The following is a 25804-nucleotide window of genomic DNA, read 5'->3' on the forward strand; positions in this document are numbered from 1 at the left end:
TATTGTGGTTTTTTCCATTTGTCAGGGACAAATTGCAGTGTCGGGAAGTCTATCTGTCCTCTTGGATTCCCTGCTCTGCGCCCTAGGCCCCCTCTTGTGCCTCACCCAACAAATACCGGAGCTGCAGGAGAATTGCTGCACCCCAGAGGAGTTGATGAGCACCCTCGACAACGTAGCTTTCATAATGCCCGGACTTTGAAATGACAATCATCAAATCTTAGGTATATATTTCGTTATAGAAACTTACCTGCCATTCAGTTTGGGATCAGTAAATATCTTTGAACAATTTAATAAGTTTGTGAATAAAACTCTGTATTGTATTCCGAATGGGTTTATTTTCTAGAAATGATACATTTTTTATAACAGGGTATAACAATGGATTACTTCTATTATAACAAGAGTATTTTTTCACTAACGTTAGCTTTAATTGTGGATCAGTTGATCCTAAACACTTTTGGGTTGGGACAAAGAGCCATAATCCTTCATTATGTAAACAACAAGTAATAAAACGCAAAAGAATTCATTTTGAAAAGTAAAAATTAATTTTCGTTCAATTGCTTTGTGTGTGAAATTCCTACCTTTTCAATTCAGCCATGGAAATTATCTCTATTTAGAATATTTCATAAGGCTTCATTTTAGTCTCATTTTATATTTTACTGTAACACCATAATTATTATATTTCGAAAAAAGTTTAAATGTACTTTACAAATAAAGTTGGAAATTATACCAAACAAAGCGTAAACCAAAATTCACACAAATTAGTTATAGTGCCATATGTTTCACATTTAGATTATAAAATTAATGAAAACCAAAAATAAGGCTCTAATTATTCCATATATGTATTTAGTGAAACTTCCTTAAACCTACCTGACACTCAAAATTCAAATAATAATGTGAAAGCTCATTTTTTCCAAAACTATTTTTATAAATCTATGTAAGAATAAAACATGAAACCTTATTACAAGTCTGATTAAAATTTTCATTAAATTGATTTGACATGAACGGTTGAATTTCAAAAAGCCTATCAATTGAGAGAGATTTGAAAGTTTTCACTCTAGTAGAGTAGTGTCTGTAAGTTTTTGGGAGGTGAGGGTCATATCGATAACAATTTCCGAATTTTCAAATCTATTTCCCACTTTTCAAGTACATTAGTGAAAAAGTGCATAATTCACCTTTTTTTTTACTCATAATTCGTTAGAAGATCATGTACTATTTCGACTTTAAATATGATAGTTCTATATTCATCTCATAATATCGAGATTATTCTTGCAATTTCGATTTTGATTCCAAAATTTCGACTTAAATCTGGAAATTTCCACTTTGAAGTTTGAGTTTCGACTTTGAAGTTTAAATTTCGACTTTAAAGTTTGAATTTCGACTTTGAAGTTTGAATTTCGACTTTGAAGTTTGAATTTCGACTTCAATTTCGAAAATTCGACTGATACCTCGAAATTTCGGCTATAATATCAAAATTTCGACTTTGATATCGAAATTTAGAGTTTGACGCCGAAATTATAAGATTGAAGTGTTTATTACCAGATTATAGTCGAAATTTCGAGATTAATGCCGAAATTTCGAGAATAAAGTCGAAATTCAAAGTAGTAATTTTGAGATTAAAGTCGAATTTTCCAGAATATTAAAATTTCGAGTTTTAAAGTAGTCGTATAATTTCCATAAAACAAACAATCAAAATAAATTGCCCTTTTGCGCTCTCAAATATATTTTTGTATATTAAATTTATTTCCCTCATTTGCCTTTCCACTATGGAGGTATTTTGGTGAAATTATGACACACGTGAATCATATTTATGCCACATGCCGGTGTGATTCAACAATTCATAGAGATTATAATGACATAATTACTTGTTTGCCAGAGGAAAATCGATGCCAATATTCAAATTGCCTTCAATTCTGTCTCTCACGAAAAATCTCTTGAAATGTATCACTAAATTTGGGGAAACTCACAGGAATGTTGTGCATTCCATTTTTTAATCGCACTTCAAACACGTCAGTTTTTCGTTTATATCAAAAAGATGATTTTTCAAGTGCGTTCGAAAGAATACCAATACTAAACAAATTGGAAACCGAATTGAATGATTCAAACACATCGAGGGGCTGATATTTGTCATCAATTTCAGAACACACAGGTTCTATTCATACAAACTAAAAGAAATCTAAAGTATCCTTCACTAGTAAACAAATGATTAAAAAGAAACGTGTTTCAAATTGGTATTTACAAGAAAAATTAAAAATTCCGATTCGATCAGGTTTTCCAAAATATCCTGTATATACATTTCCCTTGACCTATTTTTCTAAGAGTGGATGAAAGCATGAAAAATTAAAAGCCTAAAAGTATTCTACAAAGCTTAACTACTACACTAAAAATTAATTATATACAAGTAACTTAGACAAAATTATCACCAAATTTTATTGCATACATGTATTTAAATTATTGAGAACTACTGCAGTACTTGGCTTAAATTACAAAGTAAGCATACAAAATATTTGAAACATATCCTAAATGAAATATTGAGCCTCACTAAAATTGAGCATTCTCACTTCTTGGCCTGATTTTTGAATCGGAACAACTTCACAAAAATCAATCAACAAAACGATTCTCCCTTACCAAATCAACTACAAAATGGAATCGAAATTTATATTGAGAAATTAGTTGGACTGTAACTATTCAAAGTACAAATATTTGTCTTAAATAAAATTATAAAGCAACACAGAATTATCTTCGAAGATTCAATTTTGGAATTAAATTTCAAATCAAATGGCGTCTCTGCATAATTTTCGTTTAAGATGAAATCAATAGAACCTTTCGATTGAGAATTGTGTTCAGTCAACAGTTTGATCGCCTGCTTTGAACCATTCAATTCGGCAATTCTCTCAGTGAATCTATATTTTTGAGACTTCTTCAACTTCAAGAGGATAATTGTTCCTCCAATGATTCAATAATAATACCCACACTTCATAGCAACCAATCACTTTTTTTTCTCTGTACAAAAATTTAGGAGTTCAAAAGAAGATTCAACGCCCTTTTTTCTTCGCTGTCTGAACATCTCAGTTGAAACAATTCTGGAGTTGTTCATCTTCAAATATCCCAACCAGAACTCTTGGACTATTTCACTATCACTTATTTGTTCGTCAATCACCGGAAGAAAGATTTAGGCTGTTTTTATCAGCTAGTGTTACATGAGAAATATCTGGGGGGCAATTTCAATTCTTCCAACGCAAAAATATCAATTATTGCCATAAATCAAACGATATTTCATCTGCTCCTAGTGGAATAGTGCTTAGCACTAGTGTTCTACGTGGAATAGTGTTCTGTTACACTATTCCACTTGTTGGATCATTGTTGCAAGATACAGGTATTTCAATTCTACATATGAGTGATCATCAATGGCATCAGCTGTTGACTGGCTCTGAAGCAGTGAAATACCACATTCTCCTTTCTACATTTTCCAATAGAAAATGCACCAATTCGCTCCTATTTTTTAGAAGACAGCACACTATTCCAATAGTGTCAAATAAATTCTGTCTGTAACATCAGTTACAACTCCAATTGTAAATCAATATAAATACATGTAAATCAATACAAATAAATCAGTATAAATACCTTTTAAATGAGGTGAAGCTTGGCACTAGTGGAATAGTGCACTATTTACCCTTATATATTTAAAACTTCTAGATAATAGCGCATTGTTCCACTAGTGTTATAAAATCCCCTTGTTGACATTGTTAATTTTTCATTATGTCATTTTTTCACTCGAGAAAACCTTTTATTTTCTACTAATGCCATACCCCTTTCATAAATACAATTTAAATGGTTCTTATGGAATGGGGCACTATTTCCTCTTTTACATTATTATTTTTCAGATGGTCACTATTCTTATAGTGTGAAAACTCATATGAAAGGTTTTTGAATTCTCTCCCTTACGAAGATTATGGAAAAATAAAAAAAATTAAACTCTGTTACCTATAAACCCCTAATGTTTCAACTCTCCGTTTATTGAAAAATTATTGACAGAACTTCAAAATATATCAATCATAAATCTAATATTGATTTGAAAATTCGAGGTTAGGATTCTCACAGATCAACCTGTCACAAAATGAAGTGGAATTCAAGTGGAAAATTATCAAAGTTCAAATCGTAAAGAACATGGGACTTGAGAAAAATATACGTTGTTGGAGTTAGAAGCAACCAATAACAGAAACATACCTCAAATAATTAAAAAATTAGTACTATATCCTCGTTCTTCTTCTCTTTTTTATGGCCTTTGCTCGCCTTACGGCCCAGAAGACAAAAGTTCTATAACCAATTTGTGTGAAATAATGTCATTTAGAACACCTCGGATTGTGTGTCCTTGTCCCAACCCAAAAAACAAATATTGAACATGTAGTTTAGGAAATTATCGAAGTTTTCGTACATGCTTCTATACAGGGCGCTCAAGAAGTTTCTTGAAAAATAAATATTTATATAAACGCGTTTTAACCCAAGTTTTTTTTCGTTGATGCAGCCTCATCAAAATGTACCGTAATGACATTTCATTCTCGAGAGCCCTGTATTTCGAGAACCGATATTTTTTAAAAGTTAACACTTTGCACATTGTTATACAACTAACGATGGCCGACAAGTATTGCCTAATGGAAAATATTTCCTTTGTATTTATAGATATTTGGAGTTCCCAGATTAGCTTTATCCAAGTCAGAAATATGAGCATAAAGTTACAGGAGGTCCTTCGAATAGTGCGTTCAATATTATTTTCAATATATAACAACTAACGGGTAAAATACAGTCCACACAAACCACGAAATCCTTCACAAGCTATAGACGTATACAAAGCCTCAAAGTGAAATTATAATAGAGCATCACAAAGTTCACGATAATATGGGACATCCTGTAAAGCTGTGTACAGAGTGTCTCAATAAGTATACAGACAAAAGTGAACAGTTTTCAAGTTACAAAAGTCAATGGAAAAAATTTCTTAGAAAATGTCGGGATCTTTTCTGATAACTTTCATTGAATGATGAGAAAATATAAAGAAAAAAAGGCAATTCTATCCTCAATAGAGAATTTCACCTTTACTTTCAGACCATTTGGCGGTTTTTCTATGATGTATCTTTGTAATTCATGTCAACGTTTCGTCCACGTTGAGACTTATTCGGATATACTAATCAGTATGGTTTATATTACACAAGTCATTAAAAACAAAACATTCTTAACTCGAAATGCGAGGTCAACATTAAAAAAAAAATCACTACAGTTTATGTCTCCAAATTTTTTTAAACATTTCTTTGTCATTATCTTTATAAGTGAAAATCCTAACTAACCATCTTTATGAAAAAGTTCAGTTACATGGAATAATTGATATACATTTGATCTCCATAACATCATCTATATTAACTAAAAAAATAATGATATTGGCAAACTAGAGAAAATATATTGACATTTTTTCAGAACAAGAACATCCAGTGTGATATCTTTTGCTGCTGAGAATCGACAATTGAATTAAATTCAAAACCTAACTCAACATACAGAGTATTTCTCTAAATCGTTGATCCTCTGTGATTCTATAAAGACTATAAAGACAAAGAGCTGCATATTCAATGTCTAAATATTTCAGAGAAAAGTTGATGGCAACATATAATTTGCCTCTGAATCTTTTTGTTGGAGAAAATCTTTTCAAATGTATTACTAAAATTCGAGAACACGTCGGTTTTTCGTCTCCATCCAGAGTTTCTTCTCTTGTGAAAGAATTCAAGCATAACAATCTTAGTTGACCAGTTCTTTGTCTCAGCAATAAACCTTTGGGTATGATGCTGTTGTCTCTAGCTCTGCACAAGAAGCTGAGGTGAGTTTCTTGACCATAGACTTTGGTCAAGCTTACCAAAGAAGAAACTCGCATCAGCTTCTTGTGCAGAGCTAGAGACAACAACATCATACCCAAAGGTTTTTTGCTGAAATCGCCAACTCCATCTTGTGTTTGATAAACATTGTATTACACTGTTCATGAAACAGGTGTTGCCAATATTTTTAAACCCATTAAACCCTTGAGTTTTGACTGAAGAATGTATTACTGGTCTGATGTGTTTTCAAACACCACTGATGTATTTTTCTGACTGAATTTACTACATAACTAGAGCATAAAACGCTCTTTGTCTGCTTTGTAGAAGTTGACATTTCATTTTTCTCTAAAACCTACCTAACCTTATAATCCACAGCATTTTTGTAACTTTTGTAACTTGAGCCTGAATTTTCACCCCCTTCTATAATTTTGTTGACTGTCTGCTTCAAGCAGATCTGTTGTCTACCTCATCGATGGTCGCCTTAAAATGTTATTGCCTCATTTAGCTTTCATAATAAAAAATATTGACGTTTTGCAAAGTTGTAAACCTGACCTTTTCTTCGAAATTATTTTTATTGAATCTTTTCAAACCTCGGTTTGACAGATTAGTGACGTCTGTCAAAAGTAAACGCAAAATGTTTTATTGGATACAATTTTTAAAAGAAAATCAGTTCTTGGAAACAGGAAAGGTGTCAGTTTTCTTCAAAAATTTGTTCAAGAGGAACTTTTCTCTTTGGGTTATTTTTATTTTTTTAACTTGTTGTCAAAATTAAAATGTACGTCCCGATCTATCAATAGTACGATAAAATGATCTATTACATTTATTTTTGAATATTCTGCAAACAAGTTTCTTTTGCTTCTTTTTCATTCAACGTTTCTCAAAATTTGGCATTCAAATCGTAAAATTCATACATGTAATAAATAATGGAATATCTCGAACATTTTTTGCATCCTCTTCGTTCAAAAGTCACCGCTTTGAAATGTCAACTTAACTTTGAAATGTTAACTAAATATGTTATAGTATCTTTATTTTGAACTATAAATTAATTAAAGAACAAAAAAATTATTTTATACAAATTTGAAATATGGAATACAAATCAATTAACAGAATTTAGTTAAAGAAAAGAGAAAAAGGAAAAAAACACCTCAAAAAAGCTGCTTTGTTCCCTTCTGTTCATAAAAGAGGACGTATGCCTTCTCACACACAAGCGATTTTGGTGAAATTGGGGACATGTGTGAATCGTTGTATTCATGCCACATGCCACTATAAGGGTGTCTGCAATATGCTGTATAATGCCCGTTGTAAGTAGTCCCACTGTGATTCGAAAGTGCATATAGATCATAACGACAAGGAGCCACATTGTCAGCTGCGCAATTGTTCATATCTAATCCTTCCAGGGAATCGTTGTATTCGTGCTACACATTATGCTGTGTAATGCCCGCTGTAAATAGTCCCATTGTGACTCGAAATTGCATATAGATTATAACAACAAGGAGCCACATTGTCAGCTGCGCAATTGTTCATATCTAATCCTTCTAGAGAAAATTTGATGGCATGCATCTCAACTCACAGGCGATTTTGGTAGAATTGGATACACGCGTGAATCGTTATATTCGTGCCACACAGTCTGCTGCGTAAGTAGTCTCACAGTGATGCGAAAGTGCATATAAATTATAACGACAAAGAGCCACATTGTCTACTGCATAGTCCTTCTAGAGGAAATTCAATGGTGACATTTAATATGTCTTTTTCCGCCGAAGAGAATCTCTTCAAATGAATTACTAAAATACGGGGAGACTTATGGATTAATAGGGACTTTATGCATTTTCTTCTTTTCTGGCACCTCGAACACGTCGGTTTTTTCATCAAAAATATGTGCATGCATTTCTTCAGCGTCACCAGATACACGTTTTTTCTCATAAACCTAATCCATAATATTATCCTACAAGAAAAATCGTTTTTGAATTGGTTTCGATCTATCCTCAGGGATAATAAGGTGACTCATTTGAAATGTTCCTCTATTATCGTGATGAGATTTGTCTCAATATTCTAATTGATAATGATCAGTAACAGAAAGTATAATATTCATGAAAATTTGAAATATATGAATGTTATTTTTCAATTGTAGAATAATGGCTTGAAACCAATTGAGGAACAACTTCTTTTTGGTAATATTGAAGATTAGGTTCATAGAAGAAATCATGTGTAAAACTGGCTCTACTACTTTAAAGCTGTGGTAATGTTAGAAAAAAAAATGATTATCCTTATTATGAATTGAGAGTCAAACTGATTGAGAGAGACAACTTTTATCGAATAAGCAAATTTGATAGTTTCAGAGAGTTTTCAACAGTTACTTCATACATATACATATCTAGGGAAAATGCGCTTTAGGTGAAGAAATTCGTAATAAAAAATAAACAGTTACTTATTTTATCATACATTTTATATTTCCCGAAATATTCCAATTTTTATATGAATGAATGATAAATGACAAATTTTTCAGAAACGAAGACTTGAAAAAAGCATCAGACATGTTTTGTAGATGGAGGGCGGTAGACTTCTTTAGTGTCTAAATGTTAGGTTAGGTTATGTAATGATTTATTACACTTGCGCAGATTCTCTGTTGATCTGAATTCATTTATTATTATTTGTGTGAATGCCCATAAAAATTCTAGAAACCCTAAAAAACATCCATTTCTTCAATATATTGATGATGTTGGGAAGAAAAGTTTTTAGAAATGTATAAGAACTTAACACTCGCCTGACCAAACCAAATTAAAAATAGTCAGGGTTGGAAAACTGATCAACTAAAAGTGTTTGTTGCAATTCTAATAGAACAAAAAGTCACATTTTATTCCCACAAATTAGAAAGAATTTATAAAATGCCAATATATTTTCCTATTAGCTGGTGTATGTTCTACTCTGCTAGTAGACCGGAAACCCATCAAAAATTTTAAGGAGATCAAAAATGTATGATTTTTATAACCCTGGGGCCTTATTTTCAATAAAAGTTGAAATGTCACATCAACTGAAAAATGGAACGTCTCAATTTTTTCATTCAAATTTATTTTCAAAACAGAGACATCTTATTTTTTCCCGATGTGAGAGTTTAACTTTTTCTGAAAATAAGGCCCCCTGGAGTGGAAAATAGGTTTTAGCCTTCAGCCTTTGAAGGTGGGGCACGTGAAGATAAAACAATAATTGGGGGGGCTAATTTGCCAAAAATTCTCGTACGGCTTTTATAAATTCAGATATTAATTACAACTGGGGGTTATGCAAAAAAAGGGGGTTAGAAATTATAAGAAATTTTCATTTCCAGAAAAGTGGCCACTATAAAAGGTGCTAAATTTCTGTACGGTTTGTGTGAAATTAGTTATTTTACATAGAAAACGATCGTTCATTTTGTCCTGCCGTATAAGTTCGGGGATCCTCTAGGATCAATATTCATGGTTGATTTTACGCTTTCCATCCCATAAAGCTACTAATTTGTAAGGCATGACTAAATAAATGACGGTTTTTTATATAAAAAACGAATTTCGCGGAAACCCTACAGGAACTCATCACCTTTGCAAGTAGAGGTTATTTTTCCGAAAATGAAAATTATTCCCGTTTGACTATCCCACTTTTTTGTACGACGTTTACTTTGAAAAAATCCAATTTGTAATTATTATTATCTAAATTTATTAAAGTAGTTCGAATTACTTCCACACTTGGGTTATTTTTTCCCTTTTTCAAAATTCTCACGTGCATCAGGTACAACTGACGTCATAAGGCTGACACTCATTTTATACTTAAGGACTATAAAAATTATACATGTTCAAGAGTTATCACATGACTCTCTGAAAACTCATCATTGGCTCGCAGTCTATAGTATTCGACCAAATTAAACAGCATGAAGCTACATTCCTAAGTTTCCTCATATCACCCAAAACATTCTTACATGTTTTTCATACAGTGTTTCCTAGTTCCCACAAGAAAAATCCGTTCCAACTGGCATAGCATTCCAAAAAATTCACGATATATATCACTTGTACATCGTGAGGTAGAAATAAGTGATATACACTCTAGGCAAGAAGCGATAGGGCCACTAATATTACAGGAAAATAATATTGGGAGGTACAATATGGGAAGATTTCCAACGAATTGCAATCCAGCGACTTTAAAGCTTAAAAAATCAAGATATCAAGTAAAAATCAGTCACTCTTCATTCCTCATTTTGATTTTTCATAGCAAACATTTTTCTGAAAAAGTACTGATCTGCAATCCGCTAGAATGTTTGTAAAATTTAGGCTCCCAACAGTATTTCTCGAAAATATCGTTGGCTTCATCTTCAGCCCTATAGGGATAACCCTACTATGTATTTAAATGCATCTTAGAATTCTTCAGGCATCCCGAATTTTCTAGAATCCTATTCAAGGTGAGATACAGGGAGATTTCCATGAGAACATTTACACACTGTATTTTTTTATTCTTTTTTTAAAGGTTGAGAGCTTTTTCTTTTGTTTCAGTACCAAAGTTAATAAATTGACCAATGAGTTACTTCTTATGACAAAGTGAAATCCAATCAGCAATCCCGAGTTATATTTTCGTTGTGTTTGAGTATTGACAAAGGATAGTAAACCTCTTAATGCAAAACACAGAAATTAGATATGATTCTCTTGTCAATATCCAAACAGACTACAGTACTACATCCATCTCATACTTTTTGTGACACCCTGTACACCCGATAGCGTTTTCCGATCCTGAGCGATTTTTACAACTTAAAGTTATCACAGATCGTCACCTTAGTAGCCAAATGTCCTAACAATTCTTCGGTTGCTTCTGAAAAAGAAAAGGGTATCGTTGAGACGTCAGTGGACCTTTTTGGGCTTCATCCCCGGCGGATGGTTGAAACAATCCGCTTTGCAGGGATCGTCGTATTTGCATTCTCCGTCTTTCGGCTCCCAGTGCTTGCAGCAAGGTCTGGTGCATTTGCCGGGTTCGTATTTTGCGTTCTGGAAACAAAGTAGAGTAAAAGAATGTTGCGCTTTATCCTAGGAGTACCCCAAGGATCCATTGTGAGGCCCATGCCCGTCTGCGTGTATAAATTTGAATTTAAGCAATAAACATCATCGATAGTTTTAGTAGAAACTAATATTGAAAGAAAACCATGTTATTTGAATTCGCTACGGTTTGGGAATTGGAGAAATGTGTTTATTATGTTTGAAATTGATATATTTAGGATAAAACATTGTATTTTCTGTTGTTTCTAACAACGAAAAAAAATAGTTGGGGTCTATCTTTGGATAGACCCCAAAAGTTCATGGATAAATACACAAGTATTACAGGATATTCCAAAGACAAAGTGTCAAATCTACAGCAGTTTATTATTAAATTTCGTGGTTTAGATATTCTTTACCTTGAATGAAGATTCTGACTGACATATATAGTATTTTTTTCAGATTAAATCTCTTATTTACTCTTAATGGATCAAACTACAACCTGAAACTCATGAACTGTACTGAGTATCTCTCATATCAAACGCTGAAAAAGTTTTGTTTTCCTTAAGTATTGTTGTAAATCTAGCCTTAAAGAAAATCAAACCGGCCGCCACTGGTAGCCATAAACCAATCGTGACGTAGCCAAGAGCGCGCGAATGTACGATGTTTGCTGCTGCTCTAGAAGCAGCGAGAATAATGCTAGCGATTTCGATGGAACTCCGGCGAAATTTTCTAGCGCATACGATTACGATATAAAAACGCTAGCCACGTGCATATCGACACAATGGAAGTTACAGTGAGGTACTCGAGGCGATCTAGTAAAGCGATAGACATTGGTATAATAGTTGAAGTTTTAGTTGAAGTGTTTGTTATATTTGAAGTGAAATGAAGTTATTAGTGGCTCATCGGCGTCCAACCATCAAAAACATAATGGGAGCCGTCTACCGGTTTGTGCTGGGTCGGTCCCTCAAATTCCCGTCCTGGATTACTGTAGGTCGACCACTTCCGGGTTCATGTTCGAGGCTAAAAACTCCGGAACGATATTTCGCAAACCAACGTCGAACATTGCCCAATGTCTGGTTGATTTTTCGGTCGGTTTCGGAAACTTATAGATATGTGTGGTATATAAGTTTATTTTCTTGATAAGTTTGAGTTAGCATACATTGTATTTTCCCACAACATAAAATGCAATAATGTCTCGGAAAAATAAATTTGAAAATAAACAGCACAACGTTATCTCAAAGAATTATCTACAAATGGTACTTCGTTCAGATGGAAAAATAATTTCATAATAGATGAAATTTGTTACAATATAATTCCAGAAATTAATTTCATTAGTTCGGACTTCCATTGTCTGATATTATATAAAATGATTTGAAATCCCTGAAAGAACTAAAAAAGAAGAAATTAAAAATTATAGGAAGAAGAATAAAAGAGAATAGCTGAGAAAAAAACAATTATATTAAGCAAAAAACCTGAAATGAAATAATAGTGAAATAAAATACAAGTAAAAATGGAACAAATTGAACAAAAAATAAATAAAGTTTGATTCTATTTATTATGAAATAAATTTTTATTTTATTTATTTTTTGTTCAACTTCGTTCAAATAAAATTTTATTTTATTCGTTTTTTGTTCAATTTGTTCCATTTTTACCTGTATTTTATTCCACTATTATTTCATTTCACGTTTTTGCTTGATATAATTGTTTTTTTCTCAGCTATTCTTTTTTATTCTTCTTTAATTTTTTTTATTCTTCTTTAGTTCTTTCAGGGATTTCAAGTCATTTTATATAATATCAGACAATGGAATGAAATTCATGAAACATTGTCAATCGCCTCCAAACAAATTCCAAAAATGTCTGACGGTTTTGCCTTAATCGGTCTCTTGTAGTGGCGTACAGAAATTATACTGAACAGATGAGGAAAAATGATGATAAAATATGTAGAATCACAACCTTGACATCAATTTTTTCGCTTTAATGTAACAATATTTCTGAAAATTCAGTGTCTACTATTATGGAATTGTACTATATAACTTTATATTAGCTCAATTGGACTATTCATGAATGACGTCACTTTATTTAATAAAATGTATTCGAGTTACCTTATAAAATACCAATATTGACACAAAAATAAAATAATGTAATTCCTGTATTCCTTTATATTTTCCGTATATTAATTTATTGCAAAATGTTATTACTTTTTATTTTCTCCCAGCATCATCAAAAATAATATTAATTTGAATATATTGCTACAATTGCAGTTATGATCTGATATTTGAAAGCATCAGATAATGTTCTTCTGTATTTCCAGAATCAAGGATACTTCATTGCTAACCAGATTTCAATTATTTTACACCTATTTATCCTTTTTTTTTCTCAGAAGACGCAACAACCGAGTTTTTCAATTAGCCCAGCCGTGTTCGATATCGGAATATATTTCAAATTGCTGTACTCTGAAACCGGACTGTTATATATGAGAAACATCGAAGGTCCCAACATTGATCCTTGCGGAATCACCGAAAATACACGGAGCAATTTCAAGTGCAATCATTCTAGTACTGTACTTTATCCCCGAACAAGATTTACTAACCTTTTTCTTAGACTTCGGGGGACATGGCTGAACTTCCGCACACCACACTCCGCAGGGGTGGCAATTCGGCGGAGGGGAGAGCTTCATAGTGCAGGGTTTGAAACCGGTGGGGCATCCTTTGTCCTGACACTGCTTCTTCGTTCTGCAAATCGTAATTAATCGTTGAAAAAGATGCATTTCAAACATTCATTTAAAGACTGGTTCAGTAAAAGATTGACCAAAATCCGTTCGTCGACTAAACGCGAGATCTGCCGAAAACATTGGCACTGTCTGAGAGAGTGTTAGGTTAGGTCCAAAGTGAGTGGGTCTACTCGACCCTCCACCGCAACCCGCAAGGGTTTATTGTGGATCACGCCTATTCACTTATAGTCCTAGCTTCTTATCCGCTAGGGCTATACACATCCGTCTTTCAAGCGGATAGAGTCACTATAGACCAGCCCCTCCACTTTTTTTAGCCCCGCCCCCTCAGCCAATCAGAATCAAGCACCCCCTCCACTTTTTTAGCCCCGCCCCCTCAGCCAATCGGAATCGAGCACCCCCTCCACTTTTTTAGCCCCGCCCACTCAGCCAATCAGAATCAAGCACCCCCTCCACTTTTTTCATCCCCTGCCCCCTCAGCAAATCAGAATCAAGCACCCCTTGACCGCAACAGGTAATCAGTGTGAAGCCCCGCCCCTTCCGCACATGGTCAACCAGTCACGGATCCATCAACTCCCCCAGTTACCTATCGAAGCCATACTCCGCCCATTTGTTACACCCTTGCCAATTAAGCTCCGCCAGCAGGTCGGCCATTTTGAATCACGTGGTCGGAAGCACTGTCAGCTGTCACATCTTGCAGTGTGCAAGGCTTATTAAATTGAGACCTCAATGAAATGAGCGGATCAATTTTTTAACAGACAGCAAGAGCGCACTAGGGGATCTGACTAACCCGAAGATGACATCAAAACTGGTCTGGGAATGCCATGAAGAACTGAATGAACTTGCAAACAGGAACAAATTGACTTGGTATTGGGTGCCAGGTTATTCATGGGTGCCAGGGCGTTCAGGAACCACAGGTAATGATAAAGCTGATGAATGCGCTAGACGCGGATCATCAACTTCATATTAGGTCCTGAACCAGCTCTGGGGGTACCAAAATCATTGGTACGAAACCAGATTAGGGCATGGACCAATAAGAAGCACATAGAGTACTGGACAAAGGTACCTGGCAACAAACAGTAGAACCTTCATTAGGGAACCGCCCGAGAAAAGAACCGAAGAACTACTTCAATGTAGTAGGGATCGGCAAGAACTTTCAGCAAGTTACTCCCACACTTGGGTTTCCAAAATTATCACGTGCACCATCTACAACTGACGTTATAAGGCTGACACTCATTTTATATTTCAGGACTATAAAATCATACATTTTCAAGAAGTATCAAATGACCCTCTGAAAACTCATCATTGGCTCGCAGTCTATAGTATTCGACCAAATTAAACAGCATGAAGCTACATTCCTAAGTTTCCTCATATCACCCAAAACACTCTTACACGTTTTTCACACAGTGTTTTCCAGTTCCTGCGACAGAAATCCGTTCCAACTGACATAGCATACCGAAAAATTCACGATAGATATCACTTGAACATCGTGAGGTAGAAACAAGTGATATACACTCTAGGCCAGAAGTGATAGGGCCACTAATATTACAGGAAAATAATATTAGGGGGTGCAATATGGGAAGATTTCCAACGAATTGCAAGCCAGCGACTTCAAAGCTTAAAAAATCATGATATCAAGTAAAAATCAGTCACTCTTCATTCCTAATTTTGATTTTTCATAGCAAACATTTTTCTGAAAAAGTACTGATCTGCAATCCGCTAGAATATTTATAAAATTTAGGCTCCCAACAGTATTTCTCGAAAATATCGTTGGCTTCATCTTCAGCCCTATAGGGATAACCCTACTATGTATTCAAATGCATCTTAGGATTCTCCAGGCATCAAAACTGGTCTGGGAATGTCATGAGGAACTGAATAAACTTGCAAACAGAAACAAATTAACTTTGTACTGGGTGCCAGGGCATTCAGGAACCACAGGTAATGATAAAGCTGATGAATGCCCTAGACGCAGATCATCAACGCAGCGCAGCGAAACCAGATTAGAACATGGACCAATGAGAAGCACATGAAGTACTGGACAAAAGTACCTGGCAACAAACAGAGTAGAACCTTCATTAGGGAACCGTCCGAGAAAAGAACCGAAGAACTACTTCAATGTAGTAGGGATCGGCTCAGAATAATTATAGGGTTGCTAACCGGTCATTGTCCGACTCCTGAATGAAATGGGGATGTACAACGCAGACCTCAGCTGCAGATTATGCAACGAAGGGATATAAACAGCTCTACACATCTTATGCGAATGTGAGGCACTGAATTACAGGAGGCAGGCAATATATGGACGTACAAAATTACTTCCAGAAGAATATGACGAACATCCAACACAGAACCTGTACAAACTATTACAGGGACTGGGTGATGGGGTGACTGGGTGTCATGAGAAGATGGAAGAATAAACGCAATAAGCCCAAGAGGCTGCAGTGTTTTCTAGAGACTTGGACTAAATGGACAAGTCAGACAGCTCCCAAGGGACCAAAAAAAAACCCAGCTTCTTAACGAAGCCGATTAATTTGTATGGTAAGTGGTCTTTCTGGAAAGATGGTAAGAGTACGGCTCTGCGAACTCTAAAAACCTAATTCGGTACCCAGCAGGCAGGCACAAATTATGTGCTCTGCTGTTCCATCATTTTCCAGACAGAGTCTACACACACTGTCTTCCGACAGTCCGAGTTTCTGCATATGATGATTCCAATGACAGTGACCTGTAAGGGGACTGTTGGATATCGTAGTTCATCCCTACTGTAGTCCAACAACTGTTCGGTATCAAGCTTCGTAGGGTGAATAATCGCCTTGGAGCCAATCTTGGAAGATTCTGCCAGAAGTCCACAAATCTTCTTGCCATCCAGGTGTTCAATCTTAGTTTGGCAAAACCTAAAGCGATCCCAATGACAGGTTCTGGTCCAATGAAGCTGCTTGCAGCACAGTCCTTTGCAAAGGAGTCACCATCCTCATTCCCTTCCAGGCCAGTATGGCTAGGAATCCAGACTAGAGACAAACTGTTAAGTCTTCTGTTAACTGACCCAGGAACTGAAGGTAAACGACTACAGACAACAGGCAAAACTGACCCTAATTTTTATCAAAAATCATCTTCAGCTATGAGCTATGAGGCCCATTTCTGGATGTGTGGATATAAAATTGTCGAATTTGGGACGATATCAATCTACATGAGATCCAAGAACGTCCAATGCATCCCGGACAAGTCACTGTTTGGTGTGGAGTTTGGGCTGGACCCCAACGACATGTGGTTTCAACAGGATGGAACTAAGTGCCACAAATCTCCTTCCACATGGCACGGCATCAATAGGTCTTCAAAACAAATGAAAAATTTCGATGATATCTCACACACACTTTGTTTTATTTGCATTTAAAGATCGGAAAGGCTTAATAAAAGACCCTATATATGACTATGCTATCCTACCTTCTGTAATCTTCGCAGCATGGATTCTTTCCGTCAGAAGTGACACCCTTGCATTTGTCCTTGCGAGGATCGTAAGGACCCTGGTTTTCGGCGCAAGCTCCGTCTGGATGCCAATCTATATTGTAATTGTTGTAAAAGTTGGCGTATCGTGTCCGCTCTGCTTCCTCATCCGACATTACGTTCTAAAAAAAATATATTTATAATTTGTACACCATCTGAAAAAAAAACAGCCTGAAACAAGCCAGGCGCTTGAAAATTGACTTGAAAATATATCACTCATTACCATCACTGGTAGTCAACATCCTGTATATTTTTGAAGAGGCCAAGCGGAAGGCTGTAGTTACAACGATTTTCGGCAGGGGTCGTGGTTGAGAAATGAAATAAATTAAAAGTAAAACCTTTGTATGTTTATATATATATATATATATATATATATATATATATATATATATATATATATATATATATATATATATATATATATATATATATATATATATATATAACAGAATAATTAGTGACTGGATTAACTATAAATAGATTTAATTCGTGAGGTTGCAGTCAATAGTTGGCATTGTCAGCCAAAATTTTTATCAACTGTCATTTATTAATGTTTTTCTATCTGTTTTTGAACCATTTTATATTTTATTCTCACGTTAGTAAGTTCTCCATATTTATATATTTTTTACAAGATATATAATCTTATTATTGTAGTTGTCCTGACGAAGGTGTGAAATATACCGAAAGCTTGACATATAACAAAGAGTTTTCTTTGTAACAGCCCAGCTATTGACTGCAACCTCACGAATTAAATCGATTTATATATATATATATATATATATATATATATATATATATATATATATATATATATATATATATATATATATATATATTCGTAAACTACATGTCATGATTTGATCTCCACAAACTATATTTTGAAAAATATATCACGACATGTTTCGCTAACACAGTTGAAAAGTTCACACATGCAGTTTGTGCTATTGGTAATATTAAATCCCTGTGAAGTTACTGACGATGACGAAGTAGTATTCAGTCTAACTGTAGAAAGTCCTTCATGACTAACCAATAATCCTCGTTAAAATAACGTGAGTTGGCGTATGTAGTTTCCAAAGATCGTGTGTTCAAATCCCATGGACCCTATAATTTTTTTTATATCAGCAGTAACGTTATACAAAAAAATTTGTATGATATATTTGTTAAAAGTGATTTTATTTTGCTCGCAAGTTTGCTCCACTTGCTGACGCTCGTTTTGTAATAATCTCCACTCACAAAATAAAATGCCACTTTCAACACTTGTAGGTAAAACGTGAATAACTATTTTTCCACAAAAACGGCTTCATTAAGAAAACTTGACGATTTAGGTATAGGAACATGTATATCATCTTGAAGCATTTTTCACCATCTTTCAATTTATCGAGTAATATACAGGGTGTATCATTTGAAAAAATGAACTTTCGACTACTTTTATGCACAATGGAAATAATAGTAATTTTAGCCCCCCCTGTATGATATGGAGTCGATTTCTTGGTGTTATTTGAAAATTTCGAGTTTGTTCAAACTATCATCAAAATATCAACTTTTCATGAATTGAGAGTACTGATGTACTTAATTTCAATTAAGGCTATGTTTTGGACCATATTTAGCACAATTTATTTTTTATCTCGAAAACAGATAGAGATAGGTATAGGACATTATTAACAAAAAAGTGTTAAAATACCAGAGCGATTCCAAAAAAATGTATTAATATACGGGGTGTTCCATTTAAAAAAATATAATTGCTAGGACTTTTTGGTATAAGCGGCAACGCCGCAATGCTGAAAATATTTTAGATCGATAGAACAGGTAAGGAAATGTGAGAGGTGAAATTTTCAGAAAAATCATGCTTTGCGTTTTCCAGAAACGTCTAACCTACCATCGACCGTGAGTCACGCTGTATACTACAGTTAACCAGAATTGAGACTACCTCCAACAAATTACCTAAACCTCTTCAATTATGATCACCTGAATCATATTACCTCACTTCTACATCAATAATAATTCTTTCTCGGTCTAAGAAAACAAGTTCAATAATGGTGATCTATTCAAATCCAGTTGGTCATTCATTAGAACTTTGGAATTTTCTAGTTTATTAATTTCTATTGCTTCCAAATGATTCAGTTTGAAACCTTTATTTTCTATGTTCAAAATTTCGAACTCTCCGTTAAAGATATGATTTTCTCCTAAAAGATGATTTGAATATGTTGAACTTGTTTTCTTATTTACATAGCTCGTATGATGTTCCTGGATTCGATTCCTGAATGTTCTGCCAGTTTGACCAATATATACCTTAGGGCACGTTCCACACTTTAATTTATATACTCCCGATTTCTCGAATTTGGATGTTTCATCGTTATTATTTTCAACTAACTTTTCCAATGTATTACTTGTTCTATATGCAATTTTAATATCTCGTTTCCTCAAAAATGAAGCCACTTTTTCTGTTGATTGTCCAAAATACGTTAAAGCTCTATAATTTTGATTATCTAACTTATCAATAGGAAAAACGTCCCAAATCGCTTTTGCGTAGACTTTCTTGGAAAGTATTTCGGTTATTATTTCGGCTTCATACCCGTTGTTTACTGCAATTTGCTTGATGATATCAAGTCCTTTATTGAAATTATCTATTGACTGATTGACTAATCTATGAATCATACTATTATAAGCTGCTTCTTGTGTTGATATGGATGGGTAGAATCGTAATGTATAGTAATATCCGTATAGGACGTGCCGATAGCGACCGTCCACAAAGAAGGTACGCGGACGCCATTTTTGGAGACGGAATTCAGTTTGTGTTGTGATGTCCGCCGTTTTATAACGAGCCAGCAATCGTAAAAATAATAGTGTTAATAAAAATTGTTTGTGTTTGTGTAAAATATTTATAATACCTGCTTCCATTCACGCCGGTTGGAGGCCGGAGTGGACCGGATGTCCACGTGGGAGTGGGATCGCAACAATACTATTTTATGAAGAAGGCAATAGTTTTATTTCCAAGAACAGTAACCTCATTTCGGACACAGACTTGCAAACTGCAAGACAGTCTTTGTCCCCCGACGAAGCTTTTGTTTTGTAACAGCCAGTTACGTAACAGGAGGAGCATTGGTCAAATGCGCCTGAAGATAGGAAGCAACGATCATCCAAAATAGAGAGAGAGAGAACTCCAAGAAATTAATCGAGTTGTCTGCTTCTACTTCAATAGTGAATACAAAGTCAATAATTTTTTGGTTAGTTTGTTGTTGTTGCTGAAGAGCTTTTGTGAGGTTAGTGACATCAAATCTTTATGCTATAAAGCCATGTTGTTCAAGGTGCACTTTATTTTTAACTTTAGGAAAGATTGTTCTGAATGGATATTTTGAAAACTTTTGCAAATTATGTTATAAATATAAATGGACAGTAACTTTGAATTTGGTTTGTATCCCCAGTTTTAATTTTGGAGTGTGAAGGAAGGAAATATGTATGTTTTCATTGTTATGTTAACGGTTATTTGAAATTTGAAGTAATTCCATAAATACATAACCACAATCGTTAACGTAATCAGGGATTTTAGCGTTCTTAGGTTTCAGATTTTTCAGGCCTGTCAAAATTTCTTCTTCTCTGAAATGTTGAATAGTTATAGTTGACGTATTCGTGGATGTTGAGAGAGGAATATAACCTACTAAAAAACTTTGCAAAGGAGTTTGAAATACTGGATGTGTTTTCATATTCTTTTTCATTCATACACAACAGTCATGTAATTCTTGAACTTTCTTTTACTCTGTATAAATGACCAAAACTGATGGAACAGATAATATAAATTCCGCTGCTTTTTCAGATATTGCCTGTAGGCTATTGTCAATTCAGTTTCTTTTAATTTTTGAATACTTTTTGTCTTTCTTTCATTTCACCAATTAAGTTTTCATCAATCCAGGGTGGGTTTTTTCTCACTAAGTTAGACGTTTTGGATACGTATGAATCAAATATCGAATAAAAGACTTTGAACATTCATAATACCGTCCAGAACAGGCAAACAACGTAGTTTGTAACTCATTGACATTTTGGGTGGTTAGAATAATTTACCTGTTGATTTCCATTATCTGTTGGGCAAGGTAATTGGAGAGGCTTAACTGGTTCCGGCGTAGTTGGCGCCAGTATCGGTGGTGGGCAAACCATACAACAGGTAGCGAATGGTTTTGTGTTCGGTTGAATTGGGACGCAGGCAGGAGGACACGGGCAGGAACTGGGACTGAAAGGAAATTAAAAAAAAGTAGAAACAAATTCAAAGAATTCGGTCGGACTTGTGCGCCATTAAAATTGAAAAATTCCGCAGTTTATTCAAGGTTTATATTCCGAGTTATATTATTCGATAGAAATGTGTACAAATCACTAATTTTCGAAATTTTCACAAACAAATCACTTCACTCAAATAATCCCCTGTATAAACTATAGTAGTTTGTTGAGAATATATAAATAATTTTAAACAAAGACTTCATAGTGGATTTCATGTTGAATTGTTGAATATTTCGAAAATTTTGGATAGTTTGTACTATTATATCCAGAATAAACCCATGCATTTGAATAATCTTCAATTTTCCACGACTTCATGTTGAGTGTTGTGAAAACTCTAAAACTGATCATTTTCACACTCTGGCAACGTCGCTTTTATGTCTGAACTACGGTTTGACATGCGACAGACTTAATTTTTAAATCCGCGTTATATGATAAATAAATGTAATGTTTTGAAGCATACCAGGTGAAAGTTTGATGTATTATGAAATTATATAGGTTTTTCCCAGAAATAGAATGAATTTGCCACTTTTGTAATAAGTAATACGTTTGTAACATCCAAGGTATATAAATATTCACTGAACTACATTATTTAAATTCAGTAAATATGCTTTGTTGATATCAATCAATCAATCAAAATATACTTCATTGTCAGAAGATTTTGTATCCCATCGACAAAGATTTGTAGATATAAATGTAAGCATAACTAATGGTGTATAGATAAAAACTGGCAATTAATAAAGGTTTGAATAAAACAGGTACAAATACAATAGAAATAAATATAAAATGGAATACAGGTTTTAAAATGATTCATTAAAATACTCTTGCAAGCTATAATAGGGTCTATCAGCTAGCAAATTTCTAACTGCTTTCTTGAATTGTACGTTGTCCAGATTTGGATACCTTATATCTACTGGTGAGTGATTGAATAATTTTCCACCATTATAAAAAATGGAATCCTTGATTAATGTTGAGTTAGGTATAGGAAGTCAAATATTGAATATGCTATTACGAGTAGCACAAGGAGACGAAATAAAGTCAAATTCCGTTTTATGTTTGTGATACAATGCTTTCCCGCCTTTATTCAAATTAGAATCAATTTCAAAAACTGAAATGCTATAGGATCAGTGGTTGCAATTCAAATACTTACTCTCCCTCCATTTCCTTTACTAAGGCTTTTAGCTTTCCCAATAAAGCTCCTTCCGCACAGGCCATCTTACACATAGAATTTGGACGCACACAAACATAAAATGAACTAAAATTTGAACAACAGACCAAAATGGACCGTGAAGATGAACACAAAAATTTGTTTATAATTTTGTTTCGCGCGAATGTCAAGATTTGTTTCCAACTACGTTTTTGAACAGTCGGCTTGGAGGGTACGTTTTTTTTGGTGTATTAGAACATCTGCGTTCGATGTTACTCCATGTTACATTTGTCGAGATTAGTGTATTATATCTATCACTCTCGGAAAATATGTTTTAGTAATGAATTTAATGATACCAATAACTAGACATTGGGGAAATTGAAGCGATCAAAAATATAATATTGTAAAAAAAACAAAAATGAGGTTATCGTCATTATTTACCTATTTTGATCGCTGGCTATTGAGTAAATAAGGGCTTTGTCAAGTGACAAGTCTGAAATGAAGAAAAAATCTTATATTCTGCGTTTTTATACTTTCCTCTAACCAGTTTATACATAATGAATATACAAAAAGTTTGCAAAAATTTAGCTACTGTCTTGCTTTTACCATTGTTTCATTCACATCAATTTGTAATGAGAAAGCTACAACACGTATTACAGGTGTGGTTACCGCTGTTGATAGTGAACGTATCTAATACAGACAGTTTTGAAAATGGTGTAATGGCCGAAACCGATCAACAATAAAGAAATATAGTGGAAAATAGACAAAAGTGTGTTTTTGTAGTGTATCCTCAGTAATACAGCTATTGTATAGTAACCCAGGTGTTGCAGTTCTGTGAACTGGTTAGTGAAAATTTCAAAATAAAATTATCCTGAAATACGTTATGGATTTTCATCAAGTATCTTCCAATTCTATCACTTATTGTGGGAAGAAGACATCAACGAAGAACTTTATACACAAAAAACAACACATCACTATGTTACAAATGTTAATTTTTATAGAAATGTCAGTACAAAATGACGCATAGACGATTTTTAGTTTTCCTTGAGTATGCAGCGCCATCTTGCAGCGATTATCCTCTTGTATTGTTCTAAACAGAATTTGACTGAATTTATTTCAAAATCAAGTTCTAATTGAGTTTAAATTGTTGTTCATTTTCGTATCCGAATATTCAAAAAAAACGTTTTCAAATTTCTGAGGTTCGTATCAATTATTCGTAATAAGGAAGACGCTATGTTTAAACTACATTTTTTTGAGAACCAACTTTACGAACACATTTTCTCGAATGTATATTCAGAGGGTTCAAGCATTTGCTTGCAGAGTGCATCACAAGTTGATGACTGATGTTTAGTGAAAATGTATCCAATGATTTTAGTGTCATTGAAGCATTCGAGAACCACTGTGAAATCTGAGATATTTCGAAGTCACCAGACTGTCGAATTCAAGTTCGATATATTCGGAAACCATCAACAAAACATACCAACGCTCTTCCGCCTTTCCCATCAAGCAACCCCCGAACAATTACCTAAACCGTCGCCCTAACAACCTCCCAACAAATTAACAAAAATCAAAAACTTTCGGCTCAACTCCACCACAAAATTCCCAGTGCAAAACCGATGCGAACTAAACAGAAAAACTAAAAAACAAACATGTCTTGCTGCCCTCCGCCATGCTGCCCATCCCCGTGCTGCCCACCAGCTTGCTGCATACCCTGCTGCCCTTCTCCATGCTGCTTGCCTTGCTGCGTTCCTTGTGTGTATGTACCATGTGTACTGCCCTGCGGCCCCTGCTGCCCCCCTTGCTGCCCGAAGGGGTGCTGATCTTTTGAAGCGCGCGGAAGAGGACTGGAGAAAGGAGAGAATTTTTAATTTGTTTAATATTACGATGAACTTGTAGGTAACGTGAGGATATTCAATAAATTGGTTATATTTCTGAAGTACATACTTGTTTTGCTTAACTTCAAAATAATGCAGGTACATAAAACGAGGAGTCAGATTTTTGAAACATTGCCTGCTATAATGAAATCTCTAAATCAAGAAAGAATAAACCTTTGATCGTTCAATGATCTTTCAAAATCAAACGTTAATTTATTTCATAAATATTTCAAATATAAAATGTATTTTGTCTCGATAATGCAGGTTGTCGTTTTAAAACATTCTTGTCAAAACTTTTTATTTCACTCAAATCATCCATAAGATATAAGAGAGAGGACATTGTTAGATCAAGATCTTCAGATGATGTGGTGCTGCAGGTTTTTCCGGGTTTTCCTGCAGCTGGAAAAGCAAATGCGCCTCTGGAATCAATGAAGTCGCCCCGGAGCGCCAATTGATTTTTATTGTTGTTTTTATTTTATTTTCAATTAATAAAGCTTAATCACCCAATTAACTGGTTTTGCATTAGAATATGTTTGCTATCAAGGGATTTATGTTCGCGCAAGGTCGTTTTTGCAATAAACAGCGGTCTCACTCAACATGGCAATTAAAATTTCTAACCTACTTAAGGAATTTGATTTTCTGGATCTATATTTAACAACCAACCAGCTTTACCATAATTTGAATTGTAAGCATTCTTAGACATTCAATAGTGATTTGGGCACATTGAATTATTCATCTAGGTTTCAATTATTTATTGTAAGAATCACATTTCGTTAGACTACAATCAACTTTTGAGTTACAACTTGGACAACATTCCAGACCAGCAGTTCTAACAGGGGCAGCCACTTCCACCATTTCTCCCTTTTCCACCATTGTCGTCACAGGGAATGCATGGACAACAAGGAGTGACCACTGGTACGTAGACGCAGGCTTGGGGAACACATGGGACGCTCACAGGTTCACAGGGACAAGGTGGAGGCGGGGGACAGGGACATACAGTTACGGGAACACAGCAGTTTGTAGGGTAACACCCTTCGCAGATACAACCAATGTCTCCGCACGTTTTTCCGTTTCCGTTGGACATTTTGGGTAATGGTTTATGTTTTACTGGAAATTTTGGATTTTTACTTTCGAAATGTCACTTTGGTGTGGGATGTTTTCTAGTCTCCATGGAAATGCATAGCAATTCAATCGCAATTTGGATTCCAATCGAGATATAACAGAACAATAGAGAGTGTTTCAAAAAAAATATTAATTTGATCTCAGCCTGATGCATTGGAAATTTGAAAATATTTTTCAAGATGAGACCTTGCAAAGGTTCCCATTGAAAAATGGAGTAATATAAGTGATTTTAAACACATAAAAATCATTAACATGGCCGAGGGGAATTGTTTTCATCGCAAGATATTATTGGCAGATACAGCTTATCAAATTCAAGATTGCGGGTGAAATTTGTCCGCCCC

General features: G+C 34.6%; 2 protein-coding genes across 3 annotated transcripts in view; one reads left to right on the forward strand and one right to left on the reverse strand.

Annotated features, from left to right (window-relative positions):
• Positions 1-320, forward strand: part of LOC111504569 (U3 small nucleolar ribonucleoprotein protein IMP4) — a 9452-nt gene extending 9132 nt beyond the window's left edge. The window contains exon 5 of the mRNA XM_023159162.2: positions 26-320. Within this exon, the coding sequence (XP_023014930.1) occupies positions 26-199 (174 nt within the window). The 3' untranslated portion in view covers positions 200-320. The remainder of the gene's footprint in view (positions 1-25) is intronic.
• On the reverse strand, positions 316-22657 carry LOC111504583 (uncharacterized). 2 transcript variants are annotated; one of them, XM_023159194.2, is made up of 5 exons: positions 22471-22657; positions 21114-21279; positions 16998-17179; positions 13425-13566; positions 316-10673 (listed from the first exon to the last, which is right to left on the reverse strand). In XM_023159194.2, the coding sequence occupies exons 1-5, from the start codon at positions 22542-22544 to the stop codon at positions 10653-10655; spliced, it is 585 nt and encodes a 194-aa protein (XP_023014962.1). In that variant the 5' UTR covers positions 22545-22657; the 3' UTR covers positions 316-10652. The 2 variants fall into 2 exon arrangements, with proteins under 2 accessions (XP_023014962.1, XP_023014951.1); XM_023159183.2 differs by having other exon boundaries at positions 316-10846.
• Positions 22658-25804: the final 3147 nt, after the last annotated feature.

This window comes from Leptinotarsa decemlineata, unplaced genomic scaffold, assembly GCF_025532065.1.
Source record: "Leptinotarsa decemlineata unplaced genomic scaffold, Ldec_3_MD MMD2_tig00001064_RagTag_RagTag, whole genome shotgun sequence".
NCBI lineage: Eukaryota > Metazoa > Arthropoda > Insecta > Coleoptera > Chrysomelidae > Leptinotarsa > Leptinotarsa decemlineata.